Source organism: Atractosteus spatula, chromosome 4 (assembly GCF_055471065.1).
Source record: "Atractosteus spatula isolate fAtrSpa1 chromosome 4, fAtrSpa1.hap1, whole genome shotgun sequence".
NCBI lineage: Eukaryota > Metazoa > Chordata > Actinopteri > Semionotiformes > Lepisosteidae > Atractosteus > Atractosteus spatula.
The window spans coordinates 27,729,179-27,753,363 of record NC_142709.1 but is presented as its reverse complement, the minus strand read 5'-3'; the positions used below and the strand labels follow the sequence as shown (position 1 = coordinate 27,753,363).

The window sequence follows — 24,185 nt, the reverse complement described above, 5'->3', positions numbered from 1 at the left end:
ATCATGTCAAAAATGATGCCCTTGGCATATGTCAACATTTTCAAAAGGAAAAAGAAATGAAAGTTAACAAATACATGTCTTGCAGCTTTTATCGGAGGTGGATCTTTAGAATCTTTGTGGCAACCGCTCCACACTTTTATAGGGATATTGAGTTTCTTTCTGCTATGATGTGAACATAGCCAGTGGGGGGAACGATGTCATTGAAAGTTGCTCAATACTAATGCAGGTGTCACCTACCAGACGAAAGCGCAAAATCTCTATGGTAACGGAATTCAAGAACAAAAACAGTGATCATTGTGCCATTCTCAAGGTCTGCGCATGAGTAGGAGGTTTTCTGCATTTCCAGCGTTGTGTAATGACACAGAAGGGAAAACAGAATGTCAGTCAAATATTCAGTCAAAATTAATACAACAACATTTTCATAGCATTGCTGTGAGTGCTTTTCTAACCACAGTGGACATGGGCTTATCAATAAAATATTGTCCGAAAAGCATTAGTCTTTATCTGGTAAAAACACTGTACATACGGTAAAACGTGAGCACTGTACACACATCTTGAATCTGCTGAGGAAATTAAACCTGTACTGGCTCTTTAGATGTACTATTTTGCAGAGCTTATAATCTGCTTGCTGAAAATCAGAAGATTGGTCCTCCTTTATAATTTAAGTCATTCCAGACAGAAACCCTCATCATATTTCTCTTCTGTGTTGTTTTCTTTTCTCTGGCCTTTGGACAGAGTGCTGGTACTGTAGTGTTTTTATAGAAGTATCATCATCATCATCATATTATTATTATTATTATTATTATTATTATTATTGTTGTTGTTGTTGTTGTTGTTGTTGTTGTTGTTGTTGTTGTTGTGATTCTTTTTCCCGGGTATTTACAAACCATATTTCGTTCAATAAGGATCTTTACAATGTCACAGGCAGCCTGTTACTAATTATTACAGCTAATTAATCAGAGTAATATAGTAAAACTGATGTTAGAATATAACCTACTGAAATACGAAACATCAGAGTAAAGATATACAGTAGCAGAAACACAAGAACAGATTATGTAAAAGGTAAGCGTGTACAAGTGAAAGGAAAAGCAAGCCATGATCGTTTCTTTAGAATCCATAGTAAAAACTGGAGGTGCTTCTGTAGCAGGTGTGAAGCAGTGGAGTGCTGATGAGGAATTCCTGGTGTGAGGGGAGACTGAGCGTAAGTGTCACAGGTGCAGTGAGAGAAGATGGGTTTTGAGAAGGTGCTGAAAGGTGATCAGGAATGAAGCACTCCTGGTGCCTACAAGCTTTTTCCACCACAGAAGAGGGAATGAGCAGAATGATAGATAGAAGAGGGAAGGTGAGGCAGCACTAGGTGGTTAGCTGTGATGATTGTTCTTGGATCTCTTGCTGTGCTGCCTGATCTCATTGCAGACTGTGTCTAATCAAGGGATTTGTCAGGCGTGTTTTAACCTATGGGGCAAAATGTCAGCACAGACAGTCCCTGCTTGGTCTCATCAGTAACCCTATCATTCAAGGTGAAATCAGACAAATCCAGATCACCATGTCCAGGGATTCATTCCTCATGTTACCCAGCTGAGAGGTGAACTTAGTAGGACTTGCACTGGCAATCCCTTGACTCACTTTACATGTAATACAGCAGGCAAATCAGATCAACCTTGTCAGTACAGTCCAGCTAATTTAAAAATGGTAACTTTCTTATGAAGATGAAAGTGTTTTACTGTACATAGAAATGATGAGAATGAATTTTAAGGTGTTATTTACAAATTACTAAATAAGCCGTGACAGTGAGCATGAATCATTCAATTAACATACCAAAATAAACCTTTTAAAACTTTTACTTCTTATCTAGCAAGGTCAAGGCTGTTACAGCAACTGTCTTCCTCAAGCTATACCTTAACAACAGGGTTTGAAGATGCGCAGTACTGAGTTCTACCAAGATCATCTCAGGCATCAAGATTTATCTGTTCTCTCTTTCAGGTAAAGCTAAAAGCCAGTGTCGTTATTCACTTTGGCAGTGACATTATTCATATGGTTAGCACTGGCCTTCTCTAGTTATAGGGCAAATCAAAAACAGAAAAAAAACTTTCTCACTACAGCTGCCTGTCCGGTGGGCTTCACTGTTACTGCCTTAGTGTGACAGGGATGAATGAGACATGAGTCGTCCCTTGAGGTAGGAAAGAAATTGATATCCTAAGCTTTTACGCTTTGGCCAAATGGTTTTAGTGTGTGGGGGAAAAAAAACTTAAATAACAACAGCAAAAAAAAACTTCTAATACCTGTCAGTCTAAAACATACTGCACTGTGCCCGGTGAAAAGAAACATTTGTCATTGTGATAAGGTTAATTCTCCACGTTTAGTAACTTTTGAAGGTGTACAAGCCTTTTGAACAGTGGTTGCATATAGTATTACTTATGACTGACTTTAAAGGTCAGTCTTCATAAATGGAAACTGGCATAAAAAATCCACCCTTACACAAATGGTCTGTGAAGCAGTTAATGGACATACTGCGCTAAGGCCCTAACGTAAGAATATGAACTGCAAAAGAAAGGGGGTCTTTTGGCCCATAATGGTCAATTAGACAAATTCAGGACCTGAGAACTGTGAGGCAGGAGCACTGACCACCATGCTGCAACAGAACCATCCTGAGGGCTTTGTCATTGTTTCATCATTGTTGCTGGTATGGCAAAATAAAATCTGAGTGGGAATCTTTAGTGTTGCATTTCACCATCTGTTAATCTGTGTTAACTGTGTTCATTTTGGGAATATCACAAGTATCTTTCATCCTCCTGTGTAACATTGCTCATTTAGTATCCTATTGCTTTGCCTGTCTGATGCTGAAATATTTATACTTGCAATTTAACCAAGATTACTCTACTGTAACACCATACTTGAGTCTCTGCTGTGGTACTAAATAGGCTTTAGTATTTAGTTTAGTTGAGAATTCTGCATATCAGGTAGAGTACTCATTAAAAATCTGCCTCAGCACATATCTTTTTTTTTACATTTTTATTTATGCTTAACAAAAGAACAAAAATTACAATACAAACAAGAGTACATATAACAATTCAAAACAAAAATATCGTCAGGGGTACATACGACTACATAAATTCAAGTTATGAAAAAAGATTAAATGAATTAAATAAAAATAATGTCCGCACCGCTTTCATATTTTTGCATTTCGAAATAGTCTGCAAATACCCCTTTACTTCCATTTTAAAATACTCAAACACAGGGTACCTCCCAGACCACTTCATTTTATGTATGTGATGCTTCAGCACATATCTCCCATGTTGTGTGTAAATTACATTGGCTCCATGTGATGATAAGAGTGAGCTTGGTAAGGTTCTCTTGCTTATGTATCAGGGACTGAACAGTATAACTCCAGGTTATTGTAAGGTGTTATTGCTTGGGTGTAGTCCAACACATAATCTCTGTTCTGCTGCTACAGGCCTTCTTAACCTACTATTGACCAGATTCTTAACTATGGGAGATAGAGCCATCTCTTGTGCACAATATCTGTGAAATTCACTGCCCAAATCCCTTCAAAACTGTGCTGGTCAACATTATTAAAACTTGCTTGAAGACCTAGTTTTACGCAAATATTTTTATGTTTTTTTTTTTCTGCAGAAATTTACATACTTTCTCCCTTTCCTTTCATTTTACTTCTGTTACATGTATTATGCATATTATTGTACAGTGATTTGAGCGCTTTTAAATAAAAATATATTATTAGTAGTATAGGGTTACACAAAATGCAATTATCCAATGGTTTTAGATAAATCCAAAGTCATTAGTCCTGTTCTCACAGCTGCAATCATTGCAATAGTTAAGATTACTTCAGGAGATCTCTTCTCTGCTCATTAGTCATTAGCATTGCTGCCTCACAGTGCAGGGGCCCCGGGTTCCATTCAGCACCTGAAATGCTATCAACAAAGAGTTTTTTTTATGTTTTTCTTGTGTTCACATGAGTATTCTCTGGGTGCTCCGGTTTCCTCCACAGTCCAAAGACAGACTTGTATGTTAATTGGCTTCTGGGAAATTTGACCCTGGAATGTGTGTGTCTGTGTGTGCGCCCTGAGATGGACTGGTCTTCCATACTGGACGTGCCCTGCCTTGTGCCCATTCCTAGCCGGGATAAGCTCTGCAACCCTGAATTACAAGAAGCAGTTAGAAAATGGATGAAAAGATAATCAAGTAATGTAATAACTATAATATAACATTCTGATAAGGGCACCATTGCTTAAGTGCGTGCTGTTGGCAACGATGTGATCAGTGCTTCCCTGGATGCTTTTGTTAATTTGGATAATTCTCAGGAGTGTGAACAGAATGTCTAAATTCAATCTCCTTTAATTGGAATTTGCAGTAGCTTCAACCGCAGAGGGAATGTCAACCGCAGAGGGAATGCTACTTGGTTATATTTTTTAAGAAAACTCCTGACAGTTTTATTAGTTAATAAGAGTGCATACCTGGATTGTGACTCATTACATTATAAGTGACAGTATAAGTGAACGTATCTCAGAAACCCTCAATTACCTGCTGCTACAGACTGCACCAATCGCAGTGTAAACTTTGACAGACCTAGATTATAAACCTCTGAGTAAACCATCTGATTTATGGAAGTAGTAGCAAAGAAGGGTTCAAGTCCATTTCACAATTCAAAAACCTATTTTTTTTTCAGTCATACTGCTTTTTGTCTGAAAGGTGTTTTTTTTTAAAGATTTGACAATTGCCAGTGACTGTTAATGCAAAATAATGGAATGAAAATAAAATGGTTCTGGAGTAAATAACAAAGGAAAGGCTAGTAATTGAGCAATTTTACTCTTTTTTTGCAGAAAACCCTGTTCTCATGTTTTTTACCAAAACATTTGAGCATGAATTGTCATTTAGAACATCATTTAGAAGAAAGAGAAGTACATTGAAGATTTAAAAAAATCAGAATTCAATTCCAATTAGTAGTTAATAGAACTTACATAAAACATAAGGTGTTCGGCTGAGACAAGGTCATTCTGCCAGTCTCACGTTTGGTTGTTAGAAGCAAATTGTTCTCAGAATCTCATCTAGCCATTTCTTAAAAAATGCCAGGATACTTTAGACAACATGGCTGGATAGGTTGTTTCATACCCCCACAGCCATATGGATAATGAAGTGTCTCCTGTTCTTACTTTGAAATGAACAGTCGACTGTGTTGACTTTGTCATTGCATTTCAGGATTCTGAATTTCTAATACCATACTACACAAACTGCAATGACCGTTCATCTGGTAAAACCTTTTGTAACACAATGGAGAAATCGGTAAAACTTAATTTGAAGTTAATTTCAAAACACTTTAATGCATATGTTACAGTATGTATAATTAAACATTTGATTCATTAACATAAAGCTTTATAAACAGATTTGGTTGTCAGCTTGGTCAAATTACATTTAAGTGTCAGAAAAAAGGGAAAAATTGCTCAGAACCAGAGAACAGGAATTAAAGTTCAGTGGAGGCTCATTCTATGAAGTAACAATAATGTATGATTTTCAGATATGAGTGACATGAGAGGGCGAAAAGGTCAATGTCTAAGATATCTTGTCAGTCAGAAAAAGGTACCAAATGAGGAAAACTTGACTGTTTCTACTCGTTATTTTTCTGTAAAGCCAAATTTTTCTTTCTTTAATCTCTTGTCGCTTGGTTACCTTAATGAGTAACAGGTCTCAAAGCTAAGATTCAATTTAAAGCCTTTACAGAATAACAGTGAGTTACTGCGTAAAACCATATTTAGAACAATTTGTTGAGGTGCATTTGTAAGTATCTGTTTGTGAGGGAAAGCATCACAGTGGTTCACTGTGGTGTCATGTAATATCTGCATAATTACACAGGGACTTGGTTAAAATTAACACTAATTAACACTGTTTTTAATTAACACTTAAAGCTTATTATTAGCAAGGTACTCTAAAATCCAAGTTTAAGATGTCATTTTTTTACCCTAATTTGAAATCTGTTTCACGTTTTTCTCCTCATAGTAGCCATGATGTTCACACATTGCTGTCTTATCCTTTTGTAATGTTCCTATTTGTATTTTATTTCAATTTTATGATGCCAGTTAATTAAATTATACACAGTACATTACAGTATTTAGTAACATTTAACAGTACATAATTGTGTTTTTCACATTCCGAACCCTGTTACCGCCCACAGGGAAGAATGAGGAAGCTTGGGTAGACTTCCCCATTCTGCCCACCTTTGAGTTGTTCACCTTTTAACATGTAACAGGCAACACAACCCTCCTGTGCTAAACTAGGAGGGTACAAAACCCTGACCACCTAAACCCACCTGCACTCTGTGTATTGTGAGCCAGTGTGAACCATATGGGGAACCCCAGGGTATGGTCAGCTAGTGACATGATCCAGGCTCGAACCTGTGATCACTGAGCTCAACTGGCCCTCAGGTGAGCACCTAAACAGTTGAGGCATTCAGGAGGCCCCAGTGTTTCCCATTTCTGGATGCTACTAATTTTAATGAAGAAATGCATGTTCTGCACTTGCTGCAGCTCTGCCTTTCAAAACTGCTTGAGATTGCTTTGTATTTGAGGATGTATTGTGCCATGAAGGTCCCTTCTTAAAATATTAGACAAAAATGTTTGCATCATTTTCAGAACATTGAGTTTGCAAATTCCTGAACTTCAGAAAAGTATTTCACAGTAAAATGTGATGATTATTTTAAATTGCATAAAAGTATTCCTTTCATTTTTGAATGAAATAATTGACATAGCTGTTAGATGTTCTTATTGTTTCTGGAATGAGTTTCGAGGGTGCAATTTTAAAAATCTTTTACATGCTACACAGTGCCACATGACATTGACTTGCACACCATATTAAGGTTTGCTTTTACCTAGTCACTATAGTCTTGTAAAAGTCTGATTATCTGGTTGAGTGAGTTTAATGATATTCCACATGATAAAACCTTTAATCTTTTCTTCTATGAAGACAACTTTATGCTTCTCTCTTAGTCATGACGGCACAGACTCGCCAGCTGAATCAGATGATGTGATTGTGGTGCTAAACAGCTTCCACAGTAAAATCATCAAAGTACAGGTACTGTAGGTATTTATATAAATTTTATCCAGAAAATGTTCTGAGAGACATTAAAATGTATGTCAATTTGCTTCTCTTTTCAAACACACCTATATATGATTTGTTATTAGGCTTAAAAGCAAATTTCTAAATTACACAAAAAATGTATATGTAATTATGCATGTACAATAATTGTTTTTATTACATTGTTTGTTTTGTACATAACTTTTTAAATCATCCTTTGCAGGTTATTGAAAGACCATCTTGCACATGGAAATGAAATCCCTTTGAACCTACTGTTTTGTAGTAATCTGTTGGGTTTTTTTTTGCTTACATGAAACACTAGTTTAATTTTCATGGTAATATAAAGATAACATTTATAGTAAGATTATCACTTAATCTGACAAAGTAATTCAGAATCTTTGAAAGTTCTTTGATTTTCTCCACTGAATATCCGACTCTCATCTGGTTTGTTTCGCAGGTGCAGAAAAAAGCTGATAAAGTGAATGAGGATCTCCTGAGCGATGGTACAGAGGACAGAGGAGTCTGGGAATCACTAACAAGGTGAGCCTGCAACACCAGTGTTCACAAAAGTCTTATTTTTATTTTATTTAACTAAGTGATTTCATAAGAATGGGGAAGAAAAAAAAACTAATAGTTAAAATGTTCATCTTGAGATTGTTCTCTCTTTTCTGTGTACTACCTCTAAAAACCTTTTCATACAGTTTCCTAAGAGAGATTATTAAATAGTACTGAAGTGTTTGAAAGGTAGCTCTCAGATGGTACCAGCAGGGTTTTTGTTTCATTATGTTTTATCTTTTATCTGACGGAATTAGTAATGAGACACAAAGAATGCTGAATATTTACAATACTTATGGTTAGAATGTGATAAAAACATTTTACAGTGCTTTCATAGGAACTGTGGCCAAAACCATAGAAATTAAGGAATTTTAATAGTCTGAGCATTAGAAAGTCTTCAGGATTTTATTGGCAGACCAAATGCAAACAGAAAATAAGGTGGGTGAAAGTAAATGGAAATATTTTATTCATTCAATACAATATAATTTAGTCCTTTATAGTGTTTTTTTATTAGAAGGAAGCAGGAGTTTACCTCAGATGGCTGTAGTTAGTTATCAGGGCCTTCGTTGATACAGTATGTCTTATGGTTTTGAAGGTGGTCTAGGTGCTTTGCTATGGGAGAAGAGAGTCAGAATGTTCCCAGAGATTAAGGTTAATTCCAATCACTCTCTTTATCCGAATGCAGTTGTTCAGTGTGATTGCATGATGGTGTTTTGCTGACATTTTCTAACTGTATGATTTGCCTGCTTTTTGCTCACTGCTCACTGTGTGAAGTTTGTGGAAATCTTTGGAGAAAAGGTAGGAAGTGTACAAATTTAGCTGTCATTTTTACATCAACTTCCATTTGCAAAGTTCTGCCATTTAATGTGATATGTGCTATTGTCCAGGCTTTCTCCTGAACATTTAAAAATCAGTAGTTATTCCAGTTTTCAGGTTAGGTAAAATAAGTAAACAATACATGGATGAATTTACTGTCATAGTCTCCCTGTGTTGACCCTGTCAACCACTAAAATAATATGTATACTTCACAATTACTTGAGATAACTTTCAAATAAGAGCACTTAGGAACTGTGAATGTGGTTTGATGAGATTGAATAAGTGTAAAATATGTATTCCAAATAGGATTGTGTTTCATGGAGTGTAGGCTAATCCCACAGACAAATCTTTTTGGCTGTTAAGAAAAATCTGGCTGATTTACTGTAGGTGGTATTGTCTTGTTGAAAATGGAGTGTTTTCTATATATGTTTCTTAATAGAATTTGCCATTGTTAGAGTCTTTTGAAATAAACACATTGAAACGAACTGCAACCCAGCATGCCAGGCTTGTGTCAGCAGCAGTTCACAGTATATGATTGACAAGAACATCAATGCAAGCTATTACCTTATCAAGACAGTGCTGCAGGCATTACACCAGTGATGAATTGTTCACCCTCTTTCAGTGATGATGTCACATGTTGGCCTGGATACAGGCTGGAAACAGCTACTGTACCACCAGATATTCCACTCATGGATGACCTTCTAAGTCTAATTTTGTATTATCTACCATGTTGAAACAGCAGTCTTTTTCTTCCCTTGCAGAAAGCCTTGGTTTTAATGTCTTAATCGACTGGTAATGACTAGCTCAGATGATGCAGTTTGTCTGAAATTTAGTACCTCACTTGATATCTTTCTTACAACTCAGTCTTTGACCACTATATAATGAAAATGCAACTGCACAACAAGGTGTGGATATGAAACTGATATTCCAGTCCAGAGCCTAAAGCTGTTGTTCCAGGATAAGCCATATTATGTCAATTCTGTTGTACAAATGTGGCTTGCTTGTGTTGTATGTTTGTGCCAGCAAATCTCTGGATAGATGCAAGTACATTGAGCCACTTCCAAAACAGTGTTTAAATCTAACATGTTCTTTTTGTCTGTTCCATATGAATGCTGGCTATTTTTTCTTTAACATAAAAAAGAATGCTTAGTCTGTGGTTTGATTGTAAAGCATTCATATTAAAGAAAAGGTACTTCCATTCATATGGAAATTATGTTTCAGTTGTTTTAATCATTATATGTTTTGGCATTTTGATATAATGATCTTTCTAAGTGAGATTTTCTTTGTTGCGTTGTCGTAATTGCCATTTTAAAAGTTTGCAGACCTATAAATTCGGTACAGTTGTTAAACAAACACTAATTTCTTGCTGTCGTTGACATGTTTTGTTTTTTTTCCCAACGAGAAGTATTACAGGAGGATCTAAATCGGAAGATGCTGAGGACAAGAAAGAGGATGTTCTAAACATTTTCTCCCTTGCTTCAGGACATTTATATGAGCGCTTTCTAAGGTGAGTCGCCCACACATAGCATTTATCTCAAAAACAGCCCTTCTTTAGATATTTTTATGCCTTAGGAGTTTTTCCTCATATAATCACCACCTACTCTTCTTTATTTCAGGATAATGATGCTTTCAGTTTTGCGGCACACCAAAACTCCCGTCAAGTTCTGGTTTCTAAAAAACTACCTCTCCCCTATGTTTAAGGTAATTCACTTGTGTGACTCCTTTAAAACTTCTTCTCTAGAATTTCATACTTGCTTGCTTTGCTCCACAGTCACCCTTGCAGGGATTTTATAAAACAGCCCCCATGTGCTCTCTTCTGGTTATCCCCTTTTACCCTGTGCTCCACGTTTTACCCTTGTTTCTAAATTTGTCATTTTACCCATGGTGCTAAAGTGTTTAGACTTACCAGTGACAGAAAAGGCTGGGCTAAGAAAGCTAAAAAGAATGAAAAACATTGTCCCCCACCTATAGACAATGTGCACCTTAGTAAGAGCAAAATATGTCGACACCACTTTAGATTTAACATTTATCACTGCCATCCTAAAGCTCTTAATGGCGATATAAATTCAGGGGTTGATTTACTGCATATCTGACCTGTGAAGTCATTTAGTTCATTCAAAAGGAAGATGCAGTAAATATTGATTAAACAGTTTGGTATGACGTGTACAGTACAATATACAGTCTGCAAGCGTCATCTGTGTAGCCAGCTGTGAAGTGCTTCATATTGATAAACGGTTCTCATTGCAGTAGTTGATGAAAAGTGGTGATGCACTCCTGGACTCTAGCACTCTCATTTCTTTTGAGCCAGGAGGCTTTATAAAGTGATCTTCTATTGATGTAGATGGAAGAACCTCATACTTGTAGTTTTCTGGTTTTCAGTTCTAAAGTTGTTAGGCCTCTCGTAAAAGAGGTTATTGTTAATGAAATGTCTTGAGGCTTCCAACTAAATTTCACATTTTGTCCGAGAATGGGCTAATGATGGAACAATGCCAATTGTACTGCTAATACTGCCCCCGTTGTGAAGCAAACCCCCTGTCTTGAACAGCAGTCAGCTATTCTCTGCCCTGAAACAGATAGGACTATTGGACTGGATGCCATCAATGAGAAATGATGGCTGTGCTGGGGTTAAACCTAACACAGCAAAATCAGTTAAAGTGCTAATGGAAAAAGTCTTTAATTATTTACCTTTTTTACAGTTTTATTAAACAAGTAAATGTTATTCATATTGGACACAACTTTCTTGACAAATGCGCCATGAAACCATTAAGTAGCAACTTATCACTTTGTCTAACAACCTGTGAAGAACTGCAAGTGCTTGGAGCTAAATTTCAAACAAACAAAGCTGGCTTTCACCGAGATGCTCCGCTAGAGTTTGAAAACTTCTCATGTATATAAAGAACAGTTTTTACTGAAAAAAGATTTAAAAGGGAGGTAATAAAAATCAAACACCATAGTAAATCAGAAAAGCTATGCCATTAGGCTTCTTTGAATATATATTTGTAAAAGAATAATTTCTTCCGAGGCAGGGGGATAAAGTTATTTACTGCAGTATGAAAAAGATTTGTCTTCTCTGCTTTGAATGCTTATTGACTTGTCTTTTGCAGTGCCTGCTAGGCATTTTCTCCATGGATAGCTCTAAGTATCAGCAAGTTCTTTCTGCCTGCAGAAGTAAACAACGAGTAAAAATTAACCAGAAATTTATGTTAGGTAATGCAAATGAAATGGCATCAATTAACGTTTTTCCCTATGAGGTAATTCTGTGAGCATTTATTCTTTGCAGGAATCGATTCCCCTCATGGCAAAAGCATATGGATTCCAGTATGAGCTGGTACAATACAAGTGGCCTCGCTGGCTCCACCAGCAGACTGAGAAGCAGAGAATTATCTGGGGATACAAGATCCTTTTTCTGGATGTGCTTTTCCCTCTGGCTGTGGATAAAATAATCTTTGTGGATGCTGACCAGGTATTGATGGAAGCCGTGTTGCTATGACTGCTGATGACGAAGTTCTGTTTTAATCGATACATTAATAAAATGTCTATGAAAAATAGATCCAGACATACCTTATGTTTCTCATGCCCTCTGCTTAAGGTGGAACTAAACAGTGGTAAGATTCGTAAGGTGAACCCACGTGCGGGATGAGGGAAAAACAAAACGGGGAAGCTGCAGTCAGCAGAGGTTGTGGTTGCAAGCTCAGAGCAGGTGCAGGCAAACATAGATCAGGGTCCGTGCTCAAAAAACAAAGCTTGGTTGAAAGCTGGAGAGACGCAGAGGCGCAACAGAGTGATACCACAAAGGGGCAAATCCAGAATTGTGGCTAAGACAAGCAGGCAAGGATCATAGCACAAGAAATAGGCAGGCTTAAAGCACAAAGGGCTAAATACAGAGACATGGTCGGGGCGAAGCTGGGGTCTAGTATCCAGGAAGAAACAGAAGTAAGAAAGTAACAAACCTAGGGAGGGGAGCTCAGGTCAGAGATAAACCCTGTATCGGAACCCCAAATATTTTGAGACCAGACCTTAAATATCCAGCACCACCTGAGACGGGCATGGTTGTCAGTTGCAGCAGCTGATACAGGTTTCCCATCAGAGTTTCCATGGCAAACAGTACAGACTGACAGTTGAAACTGTAATGAGTTTTTATTTAATCTATTAGGATAATCTGACACATTCTTAGGTCTGGCAAGCACCATTTAATAAGGACCATAAGCTACAACATATATTACCTATATATAGATAATATATATTATATATACAATACGTATTACACTATATATCGGTTTTTGGGGGGGGCAGCATTTTTATTGTAATCTTTTTCTGCTCTCGGGGTGTGCCAAAAACGTTTTTTTATTATATATATTGGATTGTAATAGTTTCCTCAGCGTACATTTCCTAATATTTGCAAGAGTGTTGCAATACATAAGACAAAAGGGCTCCCATGGTAATGGATTCATTTAAACACATATACAGTACAAGGAGATTCTGTATTATGGCCACTTCACTTTCCCCACAGTCTCCAGTCCTGTTTAGGTATGTCCCAGAATGATACCAGGGCACATATACTGAATGAGCCCTGTTGCCTGCAGCCTACACTGCAGACCAAGTGAAATACACATCATAGGGGACAGGGAGTGATTTCCTGCATGGCCTTGGGCTCACTCTCGTCCATTTGATGTTGAAACTTTGAGGTCAATAAGATTCAAAGTCTTTAATAAAAAGAGAAGTGGGTTAGAGGGTATGGAAGCCCATGTCAATGTTTTGTTTCCCCTTTTCCTTCTCAGATAGTGAGAACGAACTTGAAAGAGCTGAGGGACCTAGACCTGGAGGGAGCTCCCTATGGCTACACCCCGTTCTGTGACAGCCGCAAGGATATGGATGGGTACCGCTTCTGGAAATCGGGGTACTGGGCCTCTCATCTGGGAAACAGGAAATACCATATCAGGTAGGCAAAAGGAATACTCTGAACTTCTTATCTGTGGTTTTTTCACATCACACTTTTTTATTGGTAATGCCAGTTTGCAATATGAAGGGAAAATATGTCTAAGTGGTTATAACGTTTTTGTCCTAGTTTATCATGGTGACTCATTAATGATCAGTTAATTCAGTTGAGACCAAAACACGTATTAGTATCCAAATACTGATAAAATCGATATTTTTTCTAAAAACATGCAGGAATAAATAGAGCAGTGTTTCTTTGGATGCTCAGTATATATCATTTTAGCATTTTTTGTCATATGCAGTCAGTAAAAAGAATTAACAGAGGACATGATGTTTGTCTTCTCAGTTGATCTTATCTCCCCCTTGGGAACATATAACGTTTTCCCAAAAGTATTCCTCTACCCCACTTTATGTGCTAAACAGGGTCATTGTTTTAACAATTATATTCCTATTTTATGGTGCTGAAAAAATATTGCATTTCAGCTTTTGGTACATTTTTGTTAATAGATTTGGACTCCACAGTGACTTACCACAGACAAACTACCTAACCGTTTTTAAGGAAAACATTTGATGTAAAAGGAATATGTCTTAAACATTTAATGGTTTCAGTTTGATAGATTTTTCAGACTAAAGAGGGCTTTAGCAAAATCTCATATTCTGTATCTGTCCTTCTTTAGGAAATGAAGTACAATATATATAGGTACAGAGTGTGTAGGATATTATTCTCCTCATTGACTCTGTGGTAGGAGGCATTACTCAGCTGGGCCACGATGCATTCCATAGCGTATGAGCTGCAAGGCCTTTTATTTATGAGTTTTCCTTTTGTGGGAGAGGGTGAGTTATCTTGTGGTTTGCGTTTTTAAAGCACATTTCATAGTCTTTGTCCGATACTTTAAAAAGTAGTGATTCAGTTAATTGAACAAAAAGTGCATTTAGTACATAAACAAATCTTATTCATAAGTGGTTATAATTCAAAGGCAGAATGAGAGAGTTGAGGTGGGGTTAAACCGATATTGCTGACTGGAGAAATGAGCAGCCCTTTGGTCTTCTCTGGCCAGTTTTATTGGTATTATTTATTCTCTTTCTCTGAAAGAATGCTATAAAAGAACAGGTCTGTAGGGAATTCTGGGTAGTGGTAGGATGCTACAGCTGGTGGCCCTCTCAGTGCAGGAAAAAATGTTTTACACTTATAGATGAATTAGAAACTACTGGAACTAATAAATCAGGTCAGCAACCTCAGTTTCAGCCACTTATAATTGTGTAGTATACAGTATATAATATAGGCACAGTAATACTAAACTTCCCTGTATTAACTGTCGCAGATTAAAGAAGACAGAAGCAAACAGCCCTTTTATACATATAATAAAATTGTTGCTAGTGAGATAACTTTATTTGAAAATGCACCAAATTATGGTAATATAAATATAAGAACCCCTTATCAGTATATGATGTGTGTTGATAAGGAAACTGAGGAATCTTCCCCTACCAACTTGAAATATGTAATGTCTTCAGCCTGAGTATAACTAGGGCATTACCCTAGTTATGCTATAAGTTAGAAATTATAAATATGTGCAATATACAGTATTGTAAATAAGTATGAAAAAAAGGAAATTGACATATTTGGCAATTTACTTTTTAGAAATTCAAATAAAAATATAATGTTAAAATTAAGGTATAAAAAATGAAATGATATTAAATAGAATCTTTTGTTGACTTACTACAATGTTATTTGTTATCAGGATACCCTGCCTCAATGCCATTATAGTTAGTGACTGCCTTGTTAGACCATCTACTAAGGGGATTTACTGTATTTCTCCTGTCTTTTCAAATAATTAAAATGGATTAAGGGAAACAGAGGTGAGATAGCCATTAAGGAACTGCAATCAACAAATGGTATGATTTGAAAATCATACAATCAATTTCAGGAAATGAGATTTAGAATTTAAGAGAAATAAAATGTTATAGAACTGGTTAATAGCTAGAAAACAGTAAAATAATGATGGTGACATTAGTGAAGTTCCACAGTGATCTGTGTTTAGAAATACTGCTCTTCCTAATTGTAATTATATTGTAATAATTTGCATTCTAGTTTTGAATTAGTCATGTTTGCAGATAATACCAAACAAAATAAGATGATTAGCAAAGACTTTTTGTAGACGTTGCAAATTTAAATAATATTTAGACAAAATTCAAGAATGGCCTAAATGGCAGATTACAAACAATGTGGACTAAAGTGTGTTACATGCAGATAGCGGAAACATAAATGTTAGAAAATATAGTAAATACAGATGCAGGTTTTCAAAGCTATCTTTGAAAAAGACTTTAAGTGTTGCATCATTTTCATCTTTGAGACAATGTTAAGTAGTAAATAGGGCAAAAGCGTTAGAATGTATAAAATGTCAAATTAAAATCAAGAGATTTTATAATTACATATAAGATTAATAAAAACAAATAACCATTTATAATATTATGTATAATTTTGGTTTATCACATTACAGACAAGATATTGCTTCTCTGGAATCAGTCCATTGAAAAGCAGCCAAGGTATTGTACATTCCAGGACTTAACAGAATGTCCTACAGTGACAGGCTTAAAAAGCTTAATCTTTTTAGTCTTGAATGAAGAACATTATGGAGGGGACCTGATTTAAGTATTCCAAGTCCATAAAGGCGCTGATAAATTCAAAACGTAAGACTTCTTCACAGTCAAAAGTGAAAAATGAATCATAAGTGGAAACTCTTATGAGGTACTATATATTTAAAACTGAGAAGAGGAAGCACTTTAGAAAAGCTATGGTGTCAAAAATGATAGCCTGACTTCTTACAGGAAGAAGCTGGATTAGGTCCTCAAATCAATTAGCTATTGCAAATCCAGATAGATCAGAGGATTAAATTTGTGTGTTTGTTACTATTCTTATGTTCTTACAAATACAGGCAGGTATACCATATTTTCATTTCAAATACTTTATGTGAGAGCACTGTGACTGTACTAGGACTGCCTGACAATGACAGTGAAGCATCTCAGTATACTGTACTATATGAAGAGTTTTCATTTTTACTCAAAAGCTATTGATCCACCATGTGTAATTTGCATTATTTTTTCCATCTGTGCATACATAGAGGCATCAGAATCAAAGGGAAAAATTACACATAATTTAATTGAAATTTAATGAACTATCACTAACACAAATAGAAGCAAGCCATTTACGGCCCCTTAGGTTTTCATAAAGCAAATTACGGACAAGACTGTGGATTCTTCTAGAAGCTCTCCTTGGAGACAGTGTCTGTGTGGGAGTGAGAGGGGCAGACTGTGGCTGTGCCTTTGCTCTGGTGCTGCATAATCAGCCACTGCCTGGCTGCTCCAGCTGGCACACTGCTCTTTCAGACAGCTCTGCAGCTGTGAAATTTATCACCCCAACCAATCCGTGAGGTAGAATTACTTCCTAAGATTGGATTTATACTTCTAAAAATCCTCTGGATCATTTTTATTTCAGGTTTTCTACTCAAAATTGGATTACAGCATCAAATGTGATTCCAGGCATTATTGTAGACATGTTACAAGCAGATGGACAGAGGGACAGCATTTTATTCCATAGGCTGTTACTTATATAATTATCAGCATGCCTTTTCATTCCAAAAGCATGACATTTTTTGAGAGGTTGAGAACTTATATATTTATTAAGGTGAATAGATTTTTTCACTCTAATCGATGTCAAATGCTTGTGTACAGGTCAGAGCAGGGAGGCATGTCAGCATTTGGGCTGCCAAGGAAGAAGTAGTGAAAAAGTTACTTTACTCAGGTGGGTAACAGAAAAGGACAGGGACAGAGAATAGTGGGGCCTGAGGAAAACTCCAAAGCCGACACATTCTGTATTTCACTCTTTCTTGTAACTTTTCAGTTCTTTATGGTCTAATGGTTGATAACTCATACTTTATCCTACAGTGCCTCTGTTCAGTACAGAAACCCATATCTGTGTTCATGGCTGTCCTTTTCAGTGCCCTATATGTTGTTGATCTGAAGAAGTTCAGGAAGATTGCTGCTGGCGACAGACTTCGTGGTCAGTATCAAGCACTGAGCCAGGACCCGAACAGCTTGTCTAACCTGGATCAGGTACAGTATGTGGCTACCTGTGGATGGGAGATGAATGAAGGCAAATGTGAATGTGTTTGCAGTTTTAAAAGAAAAAGAAGTACTCTGCATGCACACTGGATCTAATTCACCCTATAGCTATATTTAATTAGTTTTGTGTATTTGCTGATGGAGAGTTGTATAAAAGTAATTGTAATTTTCATCTCGTAACTTTTAATCAGTAAAATCATTTAAAAAGGATGGGGGAATGGTGGTATACTTGTTATAGTACCTGTGCTTCACAGATTCAGGAGCCTAAGTTCAATTCTGGGGCTCTGCTGTCTGTCTTTGTGAAGTTTGCATGGTCTTTCTGAGTTCATGTAGGCTTTCTCTTCTGGGTGTTCTGTTTTATTCTCCCACCTCTATAAGAAGGGTGGGCTAGGTTTCATTGGGAACTCTTCAATTGTAACAGAGAAAATAAAATCCTTACTGGTAGGAGAGTGTTTTCACTTTTCTGTTTCTATCACCCTTGCCTGCATGTAGACTTCAAACATAAAAGGCTTTTGTTATGATTAATAGAATGAGCTTCATATATTTGTGTGTCAAAAGCACTGAGGTATCGTTTGAAAAACACATCTCCATATGAAAAAGCAAGCATCTGGTCTTTCAGCTGCTAATTCAGGGGCAAGGTTGCACCTGGTTTTTGAAAATACAATAAATTCAATGTCTTTGCTTCTTAGGGTAAAAGCAGAATGAGTGTTATTTAATTTTCTTGAATTTTAATCTAATCTAATAGGTTTCAATTTAATTAAATTTTCCTTAACAAGAAAAAGTGTACCTGAAAGCAGGTGTGGCATATTCACTTTCAATAGTATATAAAGTTAGGATAACGATTTCTGTACTCCCTTCAGCTCTGTGGTCCTAATTTGTCCATAAATACAACAAAACCAATTGTATCCTATTTGGAAATTAAAAAAAAACAGATTATAATTAAATCCATGAAAGTCTACAAGAGTAGAGACATACTTAGCTATGCCGTTTAGCAGCACAGATCTGCTGAAACAAAATTTATGGTGTCCCCTACCATTATCCCTATTAGATTGAAGCTGAGAATGCAGTATGACCAAAATGTTGTGCTCAACATTATCTATTGAGATCTGATGCTGCAGATCAATTTGAAGATAGCTAGAACATGTGCTTCTAAATTACTTTTCAAATTAGGTTCTTTGGTACATTAACATATGGAATGTAAAAATAGTTACAAATAAGTTTGTAAGGCCCACCTAGCTTGTTTGATTGCTAGTAACACAATGATCTGAGAATCCTGTCCATCCAATTCCTAAAAGAAGGCACAGCGTATGGACAATACAATATACAATATAGATCCCTGGAGTCCTCCACTGCTTACAATTCCTATTGTAAATGTCAAATGTCAGGAGCCATTCTTGCCATTCTTCTCCAGTTTGCTAAGAGGGATTTGGGGCACTCTTTGCCTTGGTAGGAATTTCTAGGGCCCCTACGGGTCCATCTGCCATTGCATTTGATACAGGTGGTGGCATGGTTGGCAATTCTGGTGGACTGGCGCGGGGCCCAACCCATCCCTGCAGGTTCTGGCTATGCCATCCATTTGTAATTATATTTTGCGTCTTCCGTTTTTAGCAGACTTTTTTTTCCTCATTTCCTAAATCCCAGGTGCGTTCAGAAGTGTTGATTTTGGTTTCTTAAATGCAGTTAGGAGAATGTCCTGACCTCTTTTCCTTTCTTGAAGGATCTGCCCAACAACATGATCCACCAGGTGGCGATCAAGTCTCTGCCTCTGGAGTGGCTGTGGTGCGAGACCTGGTGTGATGACAACTCCAAGAGTGCAGCTAAGACGATTGATTTGGTTGGTGCCACTACATCCTTACTGAATAATACTGTATTAGAAATTAATAATTATTTTGAATTTAAATTATTTAAGTGGTTATCATCTGTTAATTCCTCTTTTTTTCCCTTTTTGGGCAACATGCTATTTGAAAACATGCCTGTGCTTAGATTTCCAATGTGTGGAGTTAATAAACATGATGGCTTTCTTTATCTGAATCTCAGACATGAGACATAACTGCAAAAATGGATAGTGAACAACAGCATAAAAAGATACAAAATATATTTTTGTGGACTGAAGTAATCTAATGTAGAGACCACTTTTCCAATTTGTTTTATCATATTTAAAAATACTGTAGACATTATTAGGTTTGTACTAGCTAGTGTATTTGTAGTAGTAGTTTTCTTCTGTATGGGTTTTGAACACTAACATTCTTCATGTCTGTATTTTAAGTTCAGAAGTATGTAACATGATTAAGAACTGTGGACCTGTTGTGAAACATTTAGATGTGTAAAATTCCCTTTGATTTAAGTAAGCTCTGATGGCCTGAAGGCCTTTTTTGTTCTTTTTTTTCATTTTCCATCTCTTCCTTTGCCTTCCATCTTCCATCTCTTCCTCCCTCACAAAGAAATAAGAATCTGAGAATATATTTTTGTAGGGATGCTATGTTTGTTGTGTATGTAACAATAATGTAGCACCAATTGTTAGTTTTTCTAGAGACTGCAAAACCTAGGCTTTTGTTTTTTTTTAAATTTAAAGACACTCTAGTTCTGTTTTGCTGTCAAAGTTAGTAGTAGTCTACAGTATCTCTCTCCTGACCTTGACATGACTTAGTGCTCTCCCTTGCCAAACGGTGGTGGTATCGGACTACCAAAATGAGCACTGTACTCTTGCATGTGAGCCATTGCTGGGGCTGGCAGATGGCTTTTATAGACATAAAAACATCTATCCAGATGTTTACTTTACCTGGGGACTCAATAAGTCCTAATTTCAATTTTAGAACATGCAGCTTCACAGGCGGTTGAGATTAATTAATTTTTTTTCTCCATGCACCTACAGTACAGTGAAAAATTGTTAAAAGTAATAATAAGTAATTTCTGTGGAATTTAGTGGGACAGGTACTTTTCAGAATAGAAGTCCTATTTGTAAATTACTTTGTTTCAGTTTGTTCTGAGCAACTGCACTTCGAAAGGGTCATTAAGGAACTGATATCAAGTGTCATATAATTCAAAAAGTGTGTTGCTTCATTACACTTTCTGGGGTACATTTGTACTATACATTTTTGAATTAGGCTTACTGGAGGGATCTGAAACACTGGCATTGATTTAAATCATGAAAGGACAAAACTTTTGTTTTTATGAAACAATATTAATAGGATTATTCATTCTGTGAACCTGTGCATTTGTGTGGGTGAGTTGCATTGAAAATAAATATGTAAATGTATTCTGAAACTGGGTAATACATCACAATAGTGGCTGCTTGTTTTGTATAAGAATAAATTTTGCTGCTCCTGAAATGATTTCAGTCACCCAGACAGGCATTTATTGATGGCATGAGCTATCACTTACCAATCTGAACATGGCTGAATACCCACATAAATGAGAAGGAATACAGTAACAGTATTTGTTAAACTGTGTTCAAAGTAAAACCAAGTGATTAGGTTTACTTGAAGAAAAAAGGTTCAGCAATTTATTACTTTATTATTGTAATGTATAATGTTATTATTGTAGTAGATGTCGGTTTTTATATATTGGAGTGTTTATGTTTGTGGCTACAGGATACTTTTCGAGACAACCAAGAAGACAAAATGAACCCCTATTAACTTAAAACTTAAAGATGGTAAATATTAAGTAACATTAAGCTATAACCTGCAGATCAACAATTTTATAATAGTGTTAATATTACACTTTGCCAGGCTTCAGGTGAAATGTTTTGTTTCTGGGGATCCCCTTAGTCCTCAAAGATCCCCAGGGTTAGAAGTTCAGGGTGGCATGGTAGCGCAGTGGTTAGCATTGCTGCCTCGTAGTGCTGGGGCTCTGGGCTCAATTCCAGACCTAGGGTGCTGTCTGCGAGGAGTTTGTTGTATGCATGGGTTTCCTCCAGTTTTCTCCCACAGTTCAAAGACATACTAGTAGATTAACTGGCTTCTGGGAAATTTGACCCTGGTGTTGAGTGTGTGTGTTTATGTCTGGGTTATCCCTGCAATGGACTAGTGTCCCATCCAGGATGTACCCTGCATCGCGCCCGTTGCTTGCCGGGATGGGCTCCGGCTTCCCCCACAACCCTGAATTGGATGAAGCAAATGTGTGGATGGATTAGAGATTCAAAAACATGCAAAACTCCACTTTTGTGTAGCGAAAGTGAGTTCCCATTGTTTGAACTGACCTTTTGTTTCGATGGAGTATGGCATCTGTTCAGGCTTTCACAAGTTTTAAAAAAAACTGTAATTGACGCTGCTTTCATATTAGACCTACTTCACAATGGAACTACTGTACATTTCCGTTTTATTATCAGATGTGGTTAATCATTGGAGGACGTCATAATAAGTATGTGCTGTGTTAAAAATGATATGCTGTGAAAATAGAAATCATAATGGAAATCTTTCCATATGTGGCAGCAGTGCAACTATTTAATATAGCAACAAATTGAATTTTACCATACCAATGGAAGTGGTGATGGATGGAACATAGCAACGGGTAAAGCTGGAATTGAATTGTTCCAAATTTATCACGTTGTAAGACCGCAGAGAGAAATGTGCTGTGTATCCCCTGAACAAATGAGACAGATGGGCACTTCCTGACTTCAGACACCAATTAATGCTAGCAAATAAAAAAGCAGACACAGCTTTCATTTTGAATGAAATTTATTAGAAAGGTGTAATAGGATCCGAGACCTCAAAAAAGAAAATGACAGTTAAAAAGTATAAAATATCCTAAACGTGTTGTTTCCTGAACCTTTACAGTGCAATAACCCCAAGACAAAGGAGCCCAAGCTAAAGGCTGCAATGAGAATTGTGCCCGAGTGGATGGAGTATGACACTGAAATTAAGCAGCTGTTGAAGCATGCTGAAGATAAGAACCTCAAAGACACCAGCCAGTCTGCAAGGACAAAAAATAAGAGAGGTAAAAAAAGAAACAGTATTGTATTATATTCTGAATTCTCCTGATTCCTTGCTACTGAACTAGTTTTGCAGTTTTCTTTACAAGTACTGTACCATACAAACTATTTTTCACCAAGTACCAGCAGAATGAATTATTTGGTTCTGATCAATTAATATTATCTCTTCACTTTACACAGCCCTACAGTTTCATAGAGAAAGTGTGCTTGTGACACAACACCAACTTCGAAAACAAGTAGATACATATATACAATGTATATATAGTGATACTGATTTCACAAAATGCAGAGTGCTACTGTGCGATGTGGCAAAAAGTGCAAACCTTGTAATGACAACTGTTTTCAGATTTTTAGTTCTGTGTTGGTTCTTTTTGTCCACAGACTCTGAACGTGATGAACTTTAGCATTTGTGTTTTGTGCGTGGAAGAAACGGAGACAATTTACACAGCTAAACTACTCCATGAAGCAGGAAGATTTCCTCACTGTAAAGATGTACAGTTTCCAAGAGTTTTGTCAGGATGAAAAATTTACTGGAGCTGAAAAACATTTAACAAACAATAACAAAGTTTTATAAGAAAATGTGTACAGTTTTCTTACCAAGGTTGTTGTAGGTGGAAGAAATATATACTTTAAAAGTAGTTGTTAATGCTATTCCGGACACCATGTGACCAATTCCTCCATGCATATTACCTAAACGGCTACTTTTTCTTTCACAACACTGAACGCTGTGAGATTGTTTCTGTTTAAAAAAAAACACGTTTGCACTGATAATGCCAAAAAGATGATCTTTGTACTGTTAGTGAGCACCACCACATATACTTCCCGTTCAACACCTTCTCATCTATATAATGAACATTTCCTATCCATCCATTTTCAGTAATAACTTATAGAGAGTTGCAGTGAGTGGGAACTGAACACAACAGACAATGGGAGAGAGAAAGATACACCCTGGATGGGATGCTAATCAATCGCAGGGCACTCTCACAAGGTACAGTTTAGAGATTAGCCTAGACACTCTCTCAGAACTGGGGGAGGAAACCAAAACAACATGCAGACTCCACACAGAATGTGCCCCATGCCAGACACAAAGGTATGAGGCAGCTGCCCTAACTGCCACACATCTGTTGCCCCAGAACATGTTTTAGTCCCTTTTACATGAACAGTGGAATTCAAATTTTAAATACTATAGAATTATAGTGTTATTAATGAATCATCTAGATTGTAGTGTTAGTTTAGATATTCATATATATATTATTTTTTTATCTATATGCCTGCCATTGTAGAGAATGTACAGACTTCTAGATTATAAACTATAGCTGCAGTTCCACATGCTTCACCAGCAAGCCTAACCCAGTCACTAGCTTTTTTTGTTTCCATAGCTCTTCAGTGAATCAGGTATCTGCAGTAACCTGTGCCATGGGTTTGCATAAAGAAATGAGTGACAAAGCAACTATTTTTGTTGAAGTATGATAAAACAGCACATCCTATGACTCTTGTCATTTTAGAGTAATCTGATTACTTTAGGATTTTAGTCCAAGTATTCTCTGTACCTTCAACTGTATTTGCATGGCAATCATGTAAAATGTTTTGTCCTTCCTCTAGAGAAAGATTGTGGGTATATTCAAGATGCTGTGAAATCTCAACATTTTTTTGATTGAATGCAAACAGCATGAAGCTAGACCTTGCCTTTTGTGGTCCTCTGTTTATGTTAGAGTGGGTTGTTATGTGAAGCACAATGCAGATCCTT

General features: G+C 36.7%; 1 protein-coding gene across 1 annotated transcript in view; it reads left to right on the top strand.

The window, feature by feature from the left end:
* The window catches only part of uggt2 (UDP-glucose glycoprotein glucosyltransferase 2), a 90,776-nt gene extending 68,223 nt beyond the window's left edge, over positions 1-22,553 (top strand). The window contains exons 31-39 of the mRNA XM_088912646.1: positions 6,996-7,080; positions 7,541-7,623; positions 9,857-9,961; positions 10,071-10,155; positions 11,735-11,917; positions 13,233-13,393; positions 17,385-17,499; positions 19,226-19,342; positions 22,284-22,553. Of these exons, the coding sequence (XP_088768772.1) occupies positions 6,996-7,080; positions 7,541-7,623; positions 9,857-9,961; positions 10,071-10,155; positions 11,735-11,917; positions 13,233-13,393; positions 17,385-17,499; positions 19,226-19,342; positions 22,284-22,487 (1,138 nt within the window). The 3' untranslated portion in view covers positions 22,488-22,553. The remainder of the gene's footprint in view (positions 1-6,995; positions 7,081-7,540; positions 7,624-9,856; positions 9,962-10,070; positions 10,156-11,734; positions 11,918-13,232; positions 13,394-17,384; positions 17,500-19,225; positions 19,343-22,283) is intronic.
* Positions 22,554-24,185: the final 1,632 nt, after the last annotated feature.